This window comes from Scyliorhinus canicula, chromosome 11 (assembly GCF_902713615.1).
Source record: "Scyliorhinus canicula chromosome 11, sScyCan1.1, whole genome shotgun sequence".
Classification (NCBI taxonomy): Eukaryota; Metazoa; Chordata; class Chondrichthyes; order Carcharhiniformes; family Scyliorhinidae; genus Scyliorhinus; species Scyliorhinus canicula.
Genome location: NC_052156.1, coordinates 155,177,081 through 155,192,323, shown reverse-complemented (window position 1 = coordinate 155,192,323; position 15,243 = coordinate 155,177,081). Strand labels below are relative to the sequence as shown.

At 46.9% G+C, this 15,243-nt stretch overlaps 1 protein-coding gene across 1 annotated transcript in view; it reads right to left on the bottom strand.

Moving 5' to 3' along the window:
• Positions 1-15,243, bottom strand: part of plxna4 (plexin A4) — a 667,620-nt gene that overhangs the window by 268,822 nt on the left and 383,555 nt on the right. Inside the window, exon 5 of the mRNA XM_038812236.1 lies at positions 14,456-14,556. Within this exon, the coding sequence (XP_038668164.1) occupies positions 14,456-14,556 (101 nt within the window). The remainder of the gene's footprint in view (positions 1-14,455; positions 14,557-15,243) is intronic.

Here is a 15,243-nt window from a genome sequence, read left to right as displayed (position 1 = left end):
TTTCATCTGGCTCAGAGAGCCCGAGAGGAAGGAAGGAAGGTCGAGGAAAAGTGGAACTAGCCTTTGGGTAACATGGGCTACGAGAGAGTTAAGTGTATCGTATGCAAGGTTGGTCTGACATGAGTCACCACTGTCTGGGAAGCAAAGTTAGCTGGCCCTAGTGGGTTTTCAGGAAAAAAAATGTGCCGTTTACTGTAGCCTCAATAATATGACAAAATCAATACGGTATTAATGTAACACTCAAATATTGAATAACTGTACATATATTATGTAAGTCACTGCAGCGAGTCTGAATTGTTTTATAATGACCAGTCAGAGAAGCTTTGTAAGCTTTTATTTTACGTTTTAATCAATAATGAGCGTGGGTTTGAAATGATTCAAAGGCCTTCACAAAAGGGATTCTCTTTGATCTCCTCAGAGGAAGCTGTTTGCAGAAACCATGGTTCCACTACCCTGCGGGCACTCAGCTCACAGCACAGTCAAAAGGTTCTCGGCTTCGCTGCTTCTGTTGGATTCCCATCTGCATCTCAGCGCTATCACGAAAAAGGTTTCTATGCTTAATTCCACCTCCACTCATCCCGCAAACCTACTAAAGCTAATACTTGACAATGGAGGGTTACCATAGGAAATCATAGAATTTATTGTGTTGAAGGAGGCCATTCGGCCCATCGGATCCACACCAGTCCCCGAAAGAGCACCCTACCTAAGCCCACACCTCCACTCTGTAGCCCGAAACTCAGTAACCCCACCTTGCATTTGGACACTAAGGGCAATTTATCATGACCAATCCACCTAATCTGCACATCTCTGGACTGTGGGAGGAAACCGGAGGAAACCCACGCAGACACGGGGCGAAGGTGCAAACTCCGCACAGGCAGTGACCCAAGCCGGGAATCGAACCTGGGGCCCTGGCGTTGTGAGGCAACAGTGCTAACCACTGTCCTACCTGCTGCATCTGTCCCGCAGCTTAAAATTCCTCTTGTTAGTGTCGCCACTCATGACTGCTGGTGGATTTGTTGCCGATGAGAAGCAGGGAGCTGATCCACTTCATTCTCCTCACCCCACCCTATCCTCATTAGTCACACACACACAACACACCCATACCCACACACACACACACCCAGCACGTGGAAACACACTGCTGTTTGTGGGGTCTTACTGTGCACAAAGCAACTTACATTTCCAACAATTGTGGCTTCACTTCAAGGATGTATTTTGTCGGCCGTGAAGCACTTTGGACATCCCGAGATGGTGATTCCGCGCAAAATAAAAGCAAACCTTTCTTCCCCTTTACATTACCATCAGCCCAGTGGATTCTCCAGGTTTTTCAGTGCTCGGGCGAAGAAAGGGAGGGAGAAAAGGAAGAATCAACGCTTCTTTTAAACTTGCATGGAAGCCAAGGGGGGTGTGTGTGGGAAAGGTAGCTCTGCAGTTTGAAAGGCCTGCTCTCTTGCGAGCTCACTGACACCCTGACTGGTGGATTAATGGAGCACCTTTCACCAAGATACCCTCAGAGCAGAAATAGGAAGCCCACTCTGTGCCACACACACACACACACACACACACACACACACACACACACACACACACGGGAGGAGGGCAGGAGGCCTCATTAATGCACAAAGTTGTCTCTGAGCCGTTTATGGATTTATCTGGGAAACATGCAGCTAATAAGAGTCCTTCTGAGCGCATTGAACATCACAAAAAAGTAACTCATTATGACAGCTTAAAGACAATTATACCAGCTAGGCACAGGTAATTAGAGAATAATGTACTCTGATACTAATAGGGTTAAATGAACAATGAGGAGAATTGGGGCAATTAACTGTACAAGTGTGTGCATTGATGGTGGAACCGTGCACTCAAGAAAGAATGGCTCTTAAGTCACTTCACTGGGCTGGCAATGAGCAAATGCTGATTTGTAACTCTGAAACTGGCTATTTATTTGTTGAGCTCGATAAACACTTTTCTCTAAACCCTCCCATCAGCAAGTTCCACCAAACTAAGTACGTCAGGGCATGGGGATGTTGGTGAGAAGTTGGCGGAGTTGCAAGGGAGCTGCTGATTCTCTGACTGGTTTCACACGGGAGGAATGGACTGGAGGCACGAGTGGAATGGGTCAACGTACCCACGGGAGGTGTGGGGAGGACAGGGAACAATCAGTGAACTGATCAGGTCCAAACAAGTGCCCCGGATGCTTCAGCCACATTCGAGATGTTATAGAAATGCAGGTTGTTGTTGAAAGAGTACATTGTCACAGGTTTGCGGTGGGAATGTGATTGCCCCATCAGCGGTGAAGCCAGGCCTTCTCACAACTCCAAGAAGTAAGTTTTGAGGCGAATCAATTAGACCGAGACTTGCCTGTATCATGTTCTGCCTCGAGACCTGACAGCTATTCCCAGACCTGGGCAGGCAGCCATGTAGCCGTCAAAACTCGATTCTTCCTCTCTCACACACAGAGATCTTCTGCAATAAAATCCCTGCCATTTAATATCTCCCTTCCCCCTGAAATTATTAAATGTTAAAGCCACATGACAAAATCTTTTTTCTATATACATATTAAAAAGGTTGGTGCTTTGAGAGCTAAAGGGACTACGTGGTAAAATCAATGGCAGCAGTGGTTTTTAAAGTAACACTATCACAAAAGGGATTGATTATAAATAGTAATTCATTTACTCAGAGATGGCCGTTGATTCATATAATGGATTGGCGTCATCGTGAAAAAGGGTTGGATTGCACTCTGCGAATCACTAGATCTGTCAGGAACTTTTTACAAGGACCCTCGGGTCCCGCTTACCAGAATCATCTCCCCACATGTATCCAAATAATAAAACTAGAAGCTTTCAGCAATTTCATCGCACCAGTGACCACGAAATGGCTGAGATGCCAGCTGCACATGGACCTCAGTTAACGGCCCATGGCGCTATCACAGGAACTAACATCAGTTTACATGAAGTCATCCCTGTGGCTGCCCTAAGCCAGCACTCACCTGTGCTGGACCCTTTACCACGCTCGGAGAACTTGGCTCATGTTGCAGTTGAGGCGAGTCTTGCCCCCAAAATCCACAGGCCCAACCTGAGCAGATCATACCAGTTTATGATTCAAGGCCGTGGAATGAAAGATCGAGCCCTACTGGGAGGGGAAATGGGACATTCCAACTTGGTCTTCATCCCCTGACAGAGCAACGGGGCTGGTTTAGCAAAGGGCTAAATCGCTGGCTTTGAAAGCGGACCAAGGCAGGCCCGCAGCATGGTTCAATTCCCGTACCAGCCTCCCCGAACAGGCGCCGGAATGTGGCGACGAGGGGCTTTTCACAGTAACTTCATTTGAAGCCTACTTGTGACAATAAGTGATTTTCATTTCATTTCATTTTCAACTGCGCCTTTAAGGGGTTTGGATCAGGCTGGGCTGCACAGGCTGGACATCCAGCAAAAATTCTTATTCATGTCAATACAACGTAAAGTTGTATGTCAGCGACACACTAAAGGAGAGCTTCTTCCCCGCATTAGAGCATGTTACTCTGTTATCATTTCATTGCAAATCATGGCTGACCCTCCAGCAGAGCACTGAGGGCGTGCTGCACTGCCAGAGATGACAGCTCTTAGGCGATACATAAAACCAAGGCCCTGGCTGCCTTCTCATGGATTTTTATTTTTAAACTTTACGCTTTTCTCAGAGTTAAAATACCAATGGGCAGAGTGGACAGGCCAAGCCCCTAATCCATCTCCTTGCTTGCTCCAAAAGACAATTCAAATTCAAGTTGAATCCAATTCACGGTCTCCACAAAGGAGACACAATAGATCGTAGCAGACAAGCACAGGCATTGCATTGGTCAGCCAAGGTTTTTGTTCCTGGTGCAGTGAGTGCTGCCTGTCACTGGCACGTCAGCGCAGCTTAAACACGCTGGAAGTTAAGGATGTTCAACTGCACCTCGAGTGCCAGTGAAATATGTGAATGCCAGGATTTGGTTCCAGTGAGATTGGGCCGTGTGGGAGGGGCCTGCACAGCTGCAGCTCCTGGACGGAGAATGACACTGAAACGTGGAACAAAGAACAATACAGCACGGAAACAGGCCCTTCGGCCCTTCAAGCCTGCGCTGACCATGGTACCTGCCTGAACTAAAACCGTCTGCACTTACGAAGTCCGTATCGTTCCAATCACATCCTATTCATATATTTGTCTAGATGCCCCTTAAACGCTAAAGTACCTTCGACCACCACCTCCCCAGGCAACGTGTTCCATAAATCTACCACCCTCTGTGTACAAAACTTGCCTCGCACATCAGGGTGGTAAATATATGGAACGCGCTGCCTGGAGTGGTAGTGGGAACAGGTATGACAGCAGCATTTAAGGGCCACCGAGACAAATATATGAAACAAGTAATGCGTTGATGAGCAAACTATTTCTACAGCAAAGGTCTCGACACACGAACATATTCGTAGGCTTATCCTCCATTTCTGCTGCCACCCATAGGGACCCAGAATGGGATGTCGGCGATGGGCAAAGGTGTTCGGGCATCGTTGGTCATTCGAGGAGATGACAGACAGCATGTGCTGCAGGCGGGTTGCCATCTCAACAAGGAGGCACTGCGTAGCGGAGGAGGACACCCGCTCCCGGTGGCTGTCATGGTCATCGCAGCCCTGAAACTTTATGCCATCGGTTCAATTCAGGGCTTGAGTGGGGCAAAGTTTACTCCCATGTACAAGGTGGAGTAGGTACGGAGATTAAGATCTTACGGGACACAGGAGCAAGTCACTCTTTAATGGCGAGAGGTAAGGATATATGTGGTTTGGAAGTCACATTGTTGGAAAAGGTGGTAATAAATGGAATTGGCAGTGAGAGCAGAAGTGTGCCACTATGTAAGATGAGGTTAGAGAGTCCGGGGAAAAGAGGTGAAGTAGTAGTAGGAAAAGTAGAAGCAGTACCATTGCCAGAGGTACAATTTATCTTAGATAATGATATAGATGGATCATAAGTGGGAGTATAGCCTACTGTGGTTGAAAATCAAACATCAGAGATATGGCAAGAAGTATATCCGGGAGTCTGATTGTGTACTGACCCAATCACAAAGGCACAGATTGAGACAGGAGGAAGAGAGCTTGAGAAGTACTGATCGGGAGGCTGAGACTGAATTGTCAGGAACCATGTTTGATCAGGTGGGTAATGCAGGACCAGAGCAGATGGTGGATGAAGCAGATGTCTTCAGTTCAAGCAATTTGGTTGAATTGCAACAAAGAGATTCAGAGATAAAGAAGTTATACCAGAAAGTATATACGGAAATGGAATTTGGGTGTATACCAGAATGTTATTACATTAGAAATAATGTATTATTGAGAAAATGGAGACATTCACATATTCAAGCAGATGATAAATAGTTCATCAAGTAATTACCGGTGGGTTATAGAAAGGAAGTTCCAGTAGGGGCCCATTTAGAGTTGAGGAAGACTCGAGCAAAAATACAAAGACATTTCTATTGGCCTGGACTGCATCAGGATGTCGTTATGTTTTGTCGTGCATGTCACACGTCAGGTAATAGGGAAACCTCAGGAGGTAATCAAACCAATACCTTCAATACCCATTCCCACATTTGAGGAACTATTAAAAGCAAGATTTAGTGGGCCTTATCAGATCGAAAGGAAACTGAATGAGTGAATTATTTGATAAGAATGTCATACAAAAAGAGGATTCACAGTGTTTGTCAGGTTAATATGCTGAAAGGTTATTTTGATAGAGAAGGAATGTATGTAATCTTAAGAAATGTTTAGAATTGAAAAAGAGTTCAGAAAATAAAACCATCTGTGTATATTGATGATTCTTTTCTCTCTTGGAAGGGAGGAGTCATGTGAATGAAGTATGAGGAAATTGGGACCAGAAATGAGACCCCAAAGTAGCAGGCAGTTTTGGGGTTAAACAAACTGAGGGGGAAAAACCTGCTAGCACAGAGTCAGCGGGTTACATCTAAATGTTGCTGAGTCACATTTTCCCAGTCAGTCTTAAACTCATGTGGCAATGCAGAGGATGCTCCAGATCCATTGTTCTTCGGGACACTCCTGGATGACCAGCTATTAGCCCATTGCAGAGTCTGATGGCCTAGAACATAGAGCATATAGTACAGAAGGAAGCCATTCGGCCCATCGAGTCTCCACCGGCCCACTTAAGCCCTCACTTCCACTCTATCCCCGTAACTCAATAACCCCTCCTAACCTTTTTGGTCACTAGGGGCAATTTATCATGGCCCATCCACCTAACCTGCACGTCTTTGGACTGGGGAGGAAACCCACACAGACACGGGGAGAATGTGCAGACTCCACACAGACAGTGAACCAGCGGGGAATTGAACCTGGGACCCTGGCGCTGTGAAGCATTAGTGCTATCCACTTGTGCTACCGTGCTCTTCGTCCTTGGGAGGTTAGTTGCATATCAACAGCATGGCTGTGTTCCTTTGTATAAAAAGGAGTGAGCAATTAAACAGCCACAATAACAGTGACAGGTTCAAGCCTGGAAACCCTTTGTTTGAGGGGCTCGGCGGAGCTTAGAGAGAGAGAGATATGGAATGCTGTTTTGAACAGTTACAGAGAAGGCTTTGGAAATTGACAAAGGGTTGCTACCGAGGCAGGCTTTGGAAAAAGGATTCAGAACGAATGTCCCTACCAGAAGAAAAATTGCTTCGTAATGCCTTTGTCTGCCTGTGAAAGTGGCATGAGAACTGCATGTTCTGTTACAGTGTTGTTTAATGAAAACTAGCATGCTAAGGTTAAGAAAGTGCATGTAATCTGTTATGTTAGGGTTGAAGTTTAAAAGTTTAAATATTGATTTCTTTTAATAAAGTTTGTTCACAAAATAACCAAGCCCATTTCTTATTGTCACGAATCAATCTTTCCACAATGTCTTAAAACTTTGAAAAATTCTGGTCCTGGTCTAGTTTCTCAGCCACTGTTGAGAGCTGACTAAGCGTCCGTAACACTCGGCAATGCCTATCTGCTGGGACATGATGTCGAGGCCCGCAGCCATGGTCGTCACAGACTGAGCCAGGCCTTGAACACCACCACTCAAGACGTTGACCTCGCGCTCCACCCTAGCAGTGTTGACCTCAGTGCCACACAATGCCAGTGCCCTCTCCCGGCCTGTAGCGATTGGGACTCCTCTAACCGGCTATGCACTCACCAGAGTGTCGCTGACATGCCCTCCTGAAATCTCACGGCCATGCCCTAACATCTGCATCTGCTCTGGGAGAACCTTGTCCAGAGGCTCAGCTTCTGACTGGGACCCAGCTGAGTACTGGGATCCAGACAACCTCCGACTGCTGACCGCCTCGGATGTTCCTGCCTCCACTTGACGTGCATCAGAAACTGTGTGGTACTCACCGGATTGTGCCCTAGAAGCCTGTCCAAAAATGCCACCCACCCAGGTGTGTGCCTCTGCGCTGGTGGAATGTGGGCCTGCCAAGCTGTGATGCCTCGAAGGTGGTCTCCTCAGAGCTCTCCTCCAAGATGTTCTCAAGGGGGAAAGGTGAGGGGGGGGGGGGGGGGGGGAGATGGCCACTGATGGCCTAGCCCCATCAGATGGAGACCCTGTGGGAGTAGGGATATGGATAATTTTCTCTGACATGAACTCACTTGAGACAGGTCAACTGGGTGAAGGGGCAATGGATCCTCACTTGTGGTGCAGGCCAACCTCGCTGTAGGTGATTGCTCCCTCCTCGGTCAACCCCGCGATCTCCAGGGCCCAGTCCTCATAGGGGGTGAGGACTCGTGCGAAACCCTTATGCCCACTTGGGCCTTTTCCTGCCTATTATGGGTCAACTTCTCCTGAGCCGCACGCTTGATGCATCGGGGGCGTCTATAGCAGGTGGCATGTGTGGGCACCACTCCTTGGCATGAAGAGGTTGTGCTGGTGTGTGCCAGGGTGTGCTGGGTCACAGGTGCGGTGATATGCTATGAGGGGGATTTGAGAAGTGTCAGCAGCAAACCTGTTGGGGGAGGGGTGTGGCGGAGGTCAGGGGGTGGCAGGCGGGACTGATGCCAGATGGCCAGTCTTAACCAACCCGGTGGAGGTCGTTATTCTTCTTCCAGCATTGTATGGCAGTGCTCCTGGTCACGCTGACCGAACTGACGGCCGCTGCCACTGCCTCCCAGGTGGCATTGGCTGCCCTGTTGCTGATCCTCTGACCGCCTCAGGGGAACAGGGTGTCCGATCTCTGGTCGGGTCGCCTTCTACAAATCATGAAGCAGATCTACATGGTGCCGTCTTCTGCTGCCTGGGAGTTAGTTCTGAGGGAGCATTCATGAGCAGCTCCCCCTTGTTAGCGGGGATCAGCTGGGCCCATTTCCCAGCGAACCAACTGGTGGGACAACCAGTTCTGTCGTGAAGCTCTTGCGGGGATTATTTCCAGCATTAAAAGTGCCATTAAATATGGGCCACGGTCTCGCAGGCACGGGTGTCGGGAAGCCGGGAGGTCGTTCCCGATATGACACTTGAAACTTGCCCCGTTAAATCGCGCCCATGATCTCGGGATTGACCCTACGCTTTATCAGAACCTAAAGATGGTCTCAGGGATAGACAAAACATTCCCGCCGCTATCCCAAAAATAGAAGTGGCATTTCTCCTGGTATCCTGGGGCAAAGCAACAGTAACTAAGACCACTTTTAACTTCACGCTTAGTTCTTTCTTTTGCATGTGCCCGACCCAAGGGGTTGAGAGAGCTGATGAACCAATCGTTAAAAGGCATCACTATTGGTCATTGAATGTAAAGTCAGGACTTTAGTTGTCTACTAGCCGAGTGAGAGCTGGAGTTGAACCAACACTTCCCCTGGCCACAGTAACGCTGAAATTTGACGCACATTGTAATGACCCAGTAACTCAGCTGTACTTTTCCAACCCAGAGGGGGAACCCTCATCTTTTTAGCTAACATAGAGCGAGAGTACAAGATCTGCGATTCATGGCTTTCGAAGGGGTCTGATTTCTGGACGGCCTCAGTATCGTTCACTGGATAATTTGGGGGCCAACACTAAACATTTGTCCTTCTCTGTTTTTTTTTCAAACTGGCATAGAACATAGAACATAGAACAGTACAGCACAGAACAGGCCCTTCGGCCCTCAATGTTGTGCCGAGCCATGATCACCCTACTCAAACCCACGTATCCACCCTATACCCGTAACCCAACAACTCCCCCCTTAACCTTACTTTTTTATTAGGACACTACGGGCAATTTAGCATGGCCAATCCACCTAACCCGCACATCTTTGGACTGTTGGAGGAAACCGGAGCACCCGGAGGAAACCCACGCACACAGGGGGAGGACGTGCAGACTCCACACAGACAGTGACCCAGCCGGGAATCGAACCTGGGGCCCTGGAGCTGTGAAGCATTTATGCTAACCACCATGCTACCCTGCTGCCCTGTTGTGCAATTCCACAACTTTGACTTTATACTTCACATACGCAGTAATGTCATTTTACTCGCGGCACCTCGCCCATGAACAGACCATCTATGGTGTTCCTCACAGAGAGTCGGTTTCTTTTACACTGAAGATACGACAGAAAATACAAGTTGTGGCTTTTCTGAACAGGCACATCCTGAAGTCCACACTTGGTCTAAATGGTGGTGATGGGGGGGGGGGGGGGGGGGGGGACAATGGAGGATGACTGACTATCTTTCTGTTTTGGTGGTTTCTTCCGAACATTACTTTGATTAATTATAAAGGGTGACACTGCGTTATGACATCTGCAGCGTGACATCTGGAAGGCAGCAGACTCGGAATTTCCATTGTACATTAGACAGACAAACAGATGGGGAAAGACAGAGAGATAGAAAAGGTAAACAGATAGACAGATGGATAAACAGAGAGATAAATACACAAAACCGATAGATCGCAGGTTCGCAGAATTGTTACGGCGTAGAAGAAGGCCATTCAGCCCATCGAGTGTGCACCAGCTGTCCAAGCGGGCATCATGACTTAGTGCCATTCCCCTGGCTTCCCCCCCCCCCTCCCCCACACTCCCACACCCCTACACACGTTTTCTATTCAAGTAATCATCTAACGCCCTTGTAAATGTTCCGATTGATCATTTCACGTTCAAACAAATTGAGTTATTTCAATTATATTATTGGTAAGACTAATGTTTATTGATGTTTTTTTTAAAAAGAGTGAAGGGCTGAGGGGAATAGGGAATAGGAATGTACAGCGTTAGTTCTTACGGATGCAGTAAAATCAGAGCACTTTTGTGAACAGAAAAACACTTAAATGTAGTTTACAAATCTTTGGTCTTCCTTGTTTGAATTTCTAACTTGCTCAGATTGCTGACGCCGGTGACCTCTGGGATGACCTCAGAGGTCCTAGCGAGCAGCTATCACGGATCTGGTCACCACATTTCACTCACAGAGTGGGGTCTGTGTTTTCTCACCAGGCTTCCCCGACCCCTGGAGGCCGAGTAGCAAGAGAGCTGCGTTTTCAGTTTATACCATCTAAATGATTGATCAGGCCGAACGGGCCCTCGCCTCTGCGCACAGACAGCAGCCTGGACCGAGGGACGAGATGGCAACCCGAGCTTCTCAGGCTGCCTCAGCTCACTGGCACGCAACCCAATCAATGCTCTCTTCAGCTCCACTGCTGGAGTCAGGTTTCCAGCTGCAGAAACGAGGACAGAGACCTCATGAAATGCATCCTCGGGCCTTGGCGCTATGCCCAACACATAGAACCTAACACCAGAATCTAAACGTAGCGCTGGCTCTTTCTACCTTACTGTTGTCTTTTCCCGACGGTTAAACACCCTTCTTCTGCCAGTCTGGCTTCTTCCTCGCAAGACAAGGCCGCAGTAAGCAATATTTTCCTTCAAACAGAGGGTCGAATTTTCCCCTGTGCTCGAGAAAACCCACCTCACGCATTTCCGCGGCTCGCAAACGGCATTTTTGTCTTTTCACACTGGGGCTGGGTTCACAGCCTCGTTGGAGTGCGTGCGAAGTGTGGGTACAGAGGCGGGCCAGTTAGAATGTACTCCAACACAGTATTCCCAGTGGTTAAAGAACCCCCCAAAACTCACCCCTCGCCCTGCCAGCATGTGCCGACTCAGATCTCCCATGCAACCCCATGCTACCTCTATCCCCATGTGTTGTCCACAGCCTCTCAGATCACCCACTTAACCCAATGCCACTTAGTTGCCCCATGTATCCTCCATGATCTCTCAGACCACTCATGGCACCTCTATGTCCACAAATATAGCCGACATAGCCGTTCACCCGATATGTACTATGTGCAGCCCTTAAATTCCATTAAATACCAATGGAAAGTATTTTAATTCCTTGAGGGAAAAAATCTTCACACCATTGATTCTGTGAAAAAATGTATTTTGCCAGATGAAAAGAAAGCTGTACTACTGTTAATCGCCTTACTTATATCAACAAACCAGAGACCACATCAAAAGGCCAATGTGTTATTACAACTTCTTGAAACTCTCATCAATTCTCAGATAAATGTAACACCTACAGTGCTGAAACTCATTAGCGCTTGAAACTCAGCTAAGCATTGGTCATGGTTACAGCTGTCCAAGGAATAGGCTGTTCTTTGGGAATGGAAGAACAAGAGGTGCTCTTTTTAATTTAAAAGCAGCCCATTAATCAATGTAAGGTTTTTATTTAAGTGGAGACCTTTTTCACGTGTCAAAACCAGTTTTAAAAAAATCAGCCAGGAACAGTCAAATCACAGTAGAAAAGTTGACAGCACAGGCTGACAGGACATTTTGTAACACTTTCACTATATTATGTTGATTTCTCCATTGGGAAAGCACTGTAATGCATGTGAGCAAATACACAAGGCTGGTCAATAACTTACCTTTAAGGAACAGATAAATCTCTGCATTAAAAACATATCTACATTTCAATACTGTACCTTATGGTGACATTTGAAGGTATGAAAACACTTGGCACTCATCTTTTAGGATGTTCCCGACCCATGAAAAGGGCCAGAGGAAAATGTCGCGAGGTCCGGAACGGAGAAGAAAATTGGATTTCCTCAAAAGAAACTAAGTATGGCTAGTCACGTACCAAAGCAATTCCCTACACCCAAACAAAATAGTCGGCCCTTGGTTTGTAAATTATTAGGATTTGCCTCTTTCCTCGTTAAACTCAACCAACTCTTTCTGCCCTCGTCCTTTTCGGATCCCTCAACAGTCTTGTCCCAGCCTTACGCGAGCCTACTTCCCTCGGTGGATATCTAGACAACATCTCCTTCCACACTTCAAAAAGTTAATTGCCCATTCCCCTCCTCCAATCACCGCCCACAGCCCACCATAACACAGTTGCCACTAAACCATTTTTCAATATTTTCCACTGTTTACCCTGTACCATATTTCTACGTTTTCCTTTGCTCAAAAGGCCTCTTCAAAGACCTCACTCGAGAATTATGTTTGCATTCCTCCCTCCTCCCACACAAACTTCTGTTCTTCTGTATCAACTCACCAACCCACATCCTCTCCTCGACCATTTATAAAAATCTTAGAGATGTTCATGATCAGTGCTGTAAGATGTTGTGTCGTGCTGTAAGATGTTATGCAGCATTGTAAGCTGTTGTATTGCGCTGTTAGCTGTTGTGTAGCGCCATCCAATGTTGAAGAGCACTGTCAGATATTGCTGAGCACTGCAAGATGTTGCGTAGCGCTGTCAGATGTAGGTAGTGCTGTACGATGTTATGTAGCCCTGTCAGATAGAGTCATAGATGTTTACAGCATGGAACAGGCCCTTCGGCCCAGCTTGTCCATACCGTCCAGTTTCTATCACTCAGATAGTCCCACTTGCCTGCAATTGGCTCATATCCATCTTTACCCCCCCTGCACATATAACTGTCTAACTGCTTCCAAGAAGAACATAACTGTACCCGTCTCTACCACTGCCTCTGGCAGCCCGTTCCAGATCTTACGCCTTCTTTGTGAAGGCATTTTCTCTGGTCTCTTTTGTATCTCTCCCCCTTTCACCTTAAACCTCTGCCCTCTCGTTCTAGACTCCTCTACTTTGGGAAAAGATAGACATAGAATTTATAGTGCAGAAGGAGGCCATTCAGCCCATTGAGTCTGCACCGGCTCTTGGAAAGAGCACCCTACCCAAGCACATACCTCCACCCTATCCCCATAACCCAGTAACCCCACCTAACACGAAGGGCAATTTGGACCCCAAGGGCAATTTATCACGGCCAATCCACCAGTCCAAAGATGTGCAGGTTAGGTGGATTGGACATGATAAAATTGCCCTTAGTGTCCAAAATTGCCCTTAGTGTTGGGTGGGGTTGCTGGGTTATGGGGATAGGGTGGTGGTGTTAACCTTGGGTAGGGTGCTCTTTCCAGGAGCCGGTGCAGACTTGATGGGCCGAATGGCCTCCTTCTGCACTGTAAATTCTATGATCTATGATGAACCTGCACAGCTTTGGACTGTGGGAGGAAACCGGAGCACTCGGAGGAAACCCACGCACACACGGGGAGAACGTGCAATCTCTCCACAGTCACCCAAGCCGGGATTCGAACCTGGGACCCTGGAGCTGTGAAGCATTTGTGCTATCCGCAATGCTACCGTGCTGCCCTAAGATGTTGACTATCTGCATTATATATGCTCCCTTTGTTTTATAGACCTCTATAAGATCATCCCTAAGCCTCCTACGCTCCAGTGTAAGAGTCCCAACCTATCCAGCCTCTCCTTATAACACAGACCATCAAGTCCTGGTAGCATCTTCGTAAATCTCTTCTGCACTCTTTCTAGTTTAACATTATTCTCCCTATAATGTGACCAGAACTGAACACAGTGTTCCATGTGTGGTCTTGCCAAGGTCTTGTACAACTTCAACACAATGTCCCAACTCCTGTATTCAATATTCTGACCAATAAAACCTAGCATGCTGAATGCCTTCTTCACCACCCTGTCCACCTGCCACTCCACCTTCAAGGAGCTATCAACCCGTGCCCCTCGATCTCTTTGTTCTGTAACTCTCCCCAACTCCCTTCCATTAACTGAGTAGGTGCTGCCCTGATTTGATCTACCAAAATGCATCACCTCACATTTATCCAAATTAAACTTCATCTGCCACTTATCAGCCCACTGGCCCAATTGGTCAAGATCCTGTTGCAATCTTATATAACCTTGTTCACTATCCACTACGCCACCAATCTTGGCGTCATCTGTAAACTTACTACGTTTAAATGTTGCGTAGCACTGACAGATTATGCGTAGCACTGACAGATGTTGCATAGGACTGTAAGCCGTTGAAGATGTTAAAGAGCATCACTGCTGTTAAATGAGAACTAGAAAATTCACGAATCTGGTAAAACACCTCAAAATATGCACAACACCAAAATCAAGGTCGTCACTGTACACTTGTTGAAAATGCTCGAACTGATCCTTCCATTCACTAAGTAACAACTGGGATCCACGTCAAGGAAGAAAGACACAAAGAGGGGGGCCGGATCTGTACTTACGTGTTGTGAAGCACACACCAGCCACAGTGAGGGTCTCCAGAACCCAGACATTCAGTGCACGTCTGGTACTGTCCGCACGCCTCCACAGGCACCCTGGTCAGCTGCAAGCACAAAGAGAGGTTAGAATTTAGTGCAGTGTCATCGGAACATCAAGCTCTTGTAAATTGAGGAATGGTAGGCCAGAGGCCCACCCCACCGAAGGTTAAGCTGAGTTGTAATGTAAACCTGATTTGCAATACATGTTTAGTGAGATGTGACCAGTGGTATATGATTTGTGATGTATGATATTTGGTTTGCGATTGTGAGATGTGGTTTATGAGGCACAATTTCCAGCATGTGGCTTGTGATATATCTGATGTAAGACATTGGTTTGATATGTTGAATAAACAGAATTTAATTCAAAAATGCAAGAAAATGCTGGCAATCTTCAGCTAAGAAAAAACAGATTAATTCTTCAGATACAACCCTCCCCTAGAGCAGAGTAATTCAATGAAAGATCTCCACCAGAAATATAACCCCCTATTTTCTCCTTTTTGGTGCTACTTCACACCGACAGCTTCAACAATTTGTCTTTATTCTCATTATTATTTCAAGTTTACTGCACCTCTGGCCTTTACCGTGACCACCTGATCACTAATCTCTATCTCTCGCTGGGTTTTATAATGCCTGCAATCTTTATGAGCTGTGATAGTTGCACCTTTCACAGCTTTTTTTTTAATAAACAATTTTATTGAGGTAGTTTTTGGCTTTATAAACAGTTACAGACATCATCAGAAAGGAAGCAAAAA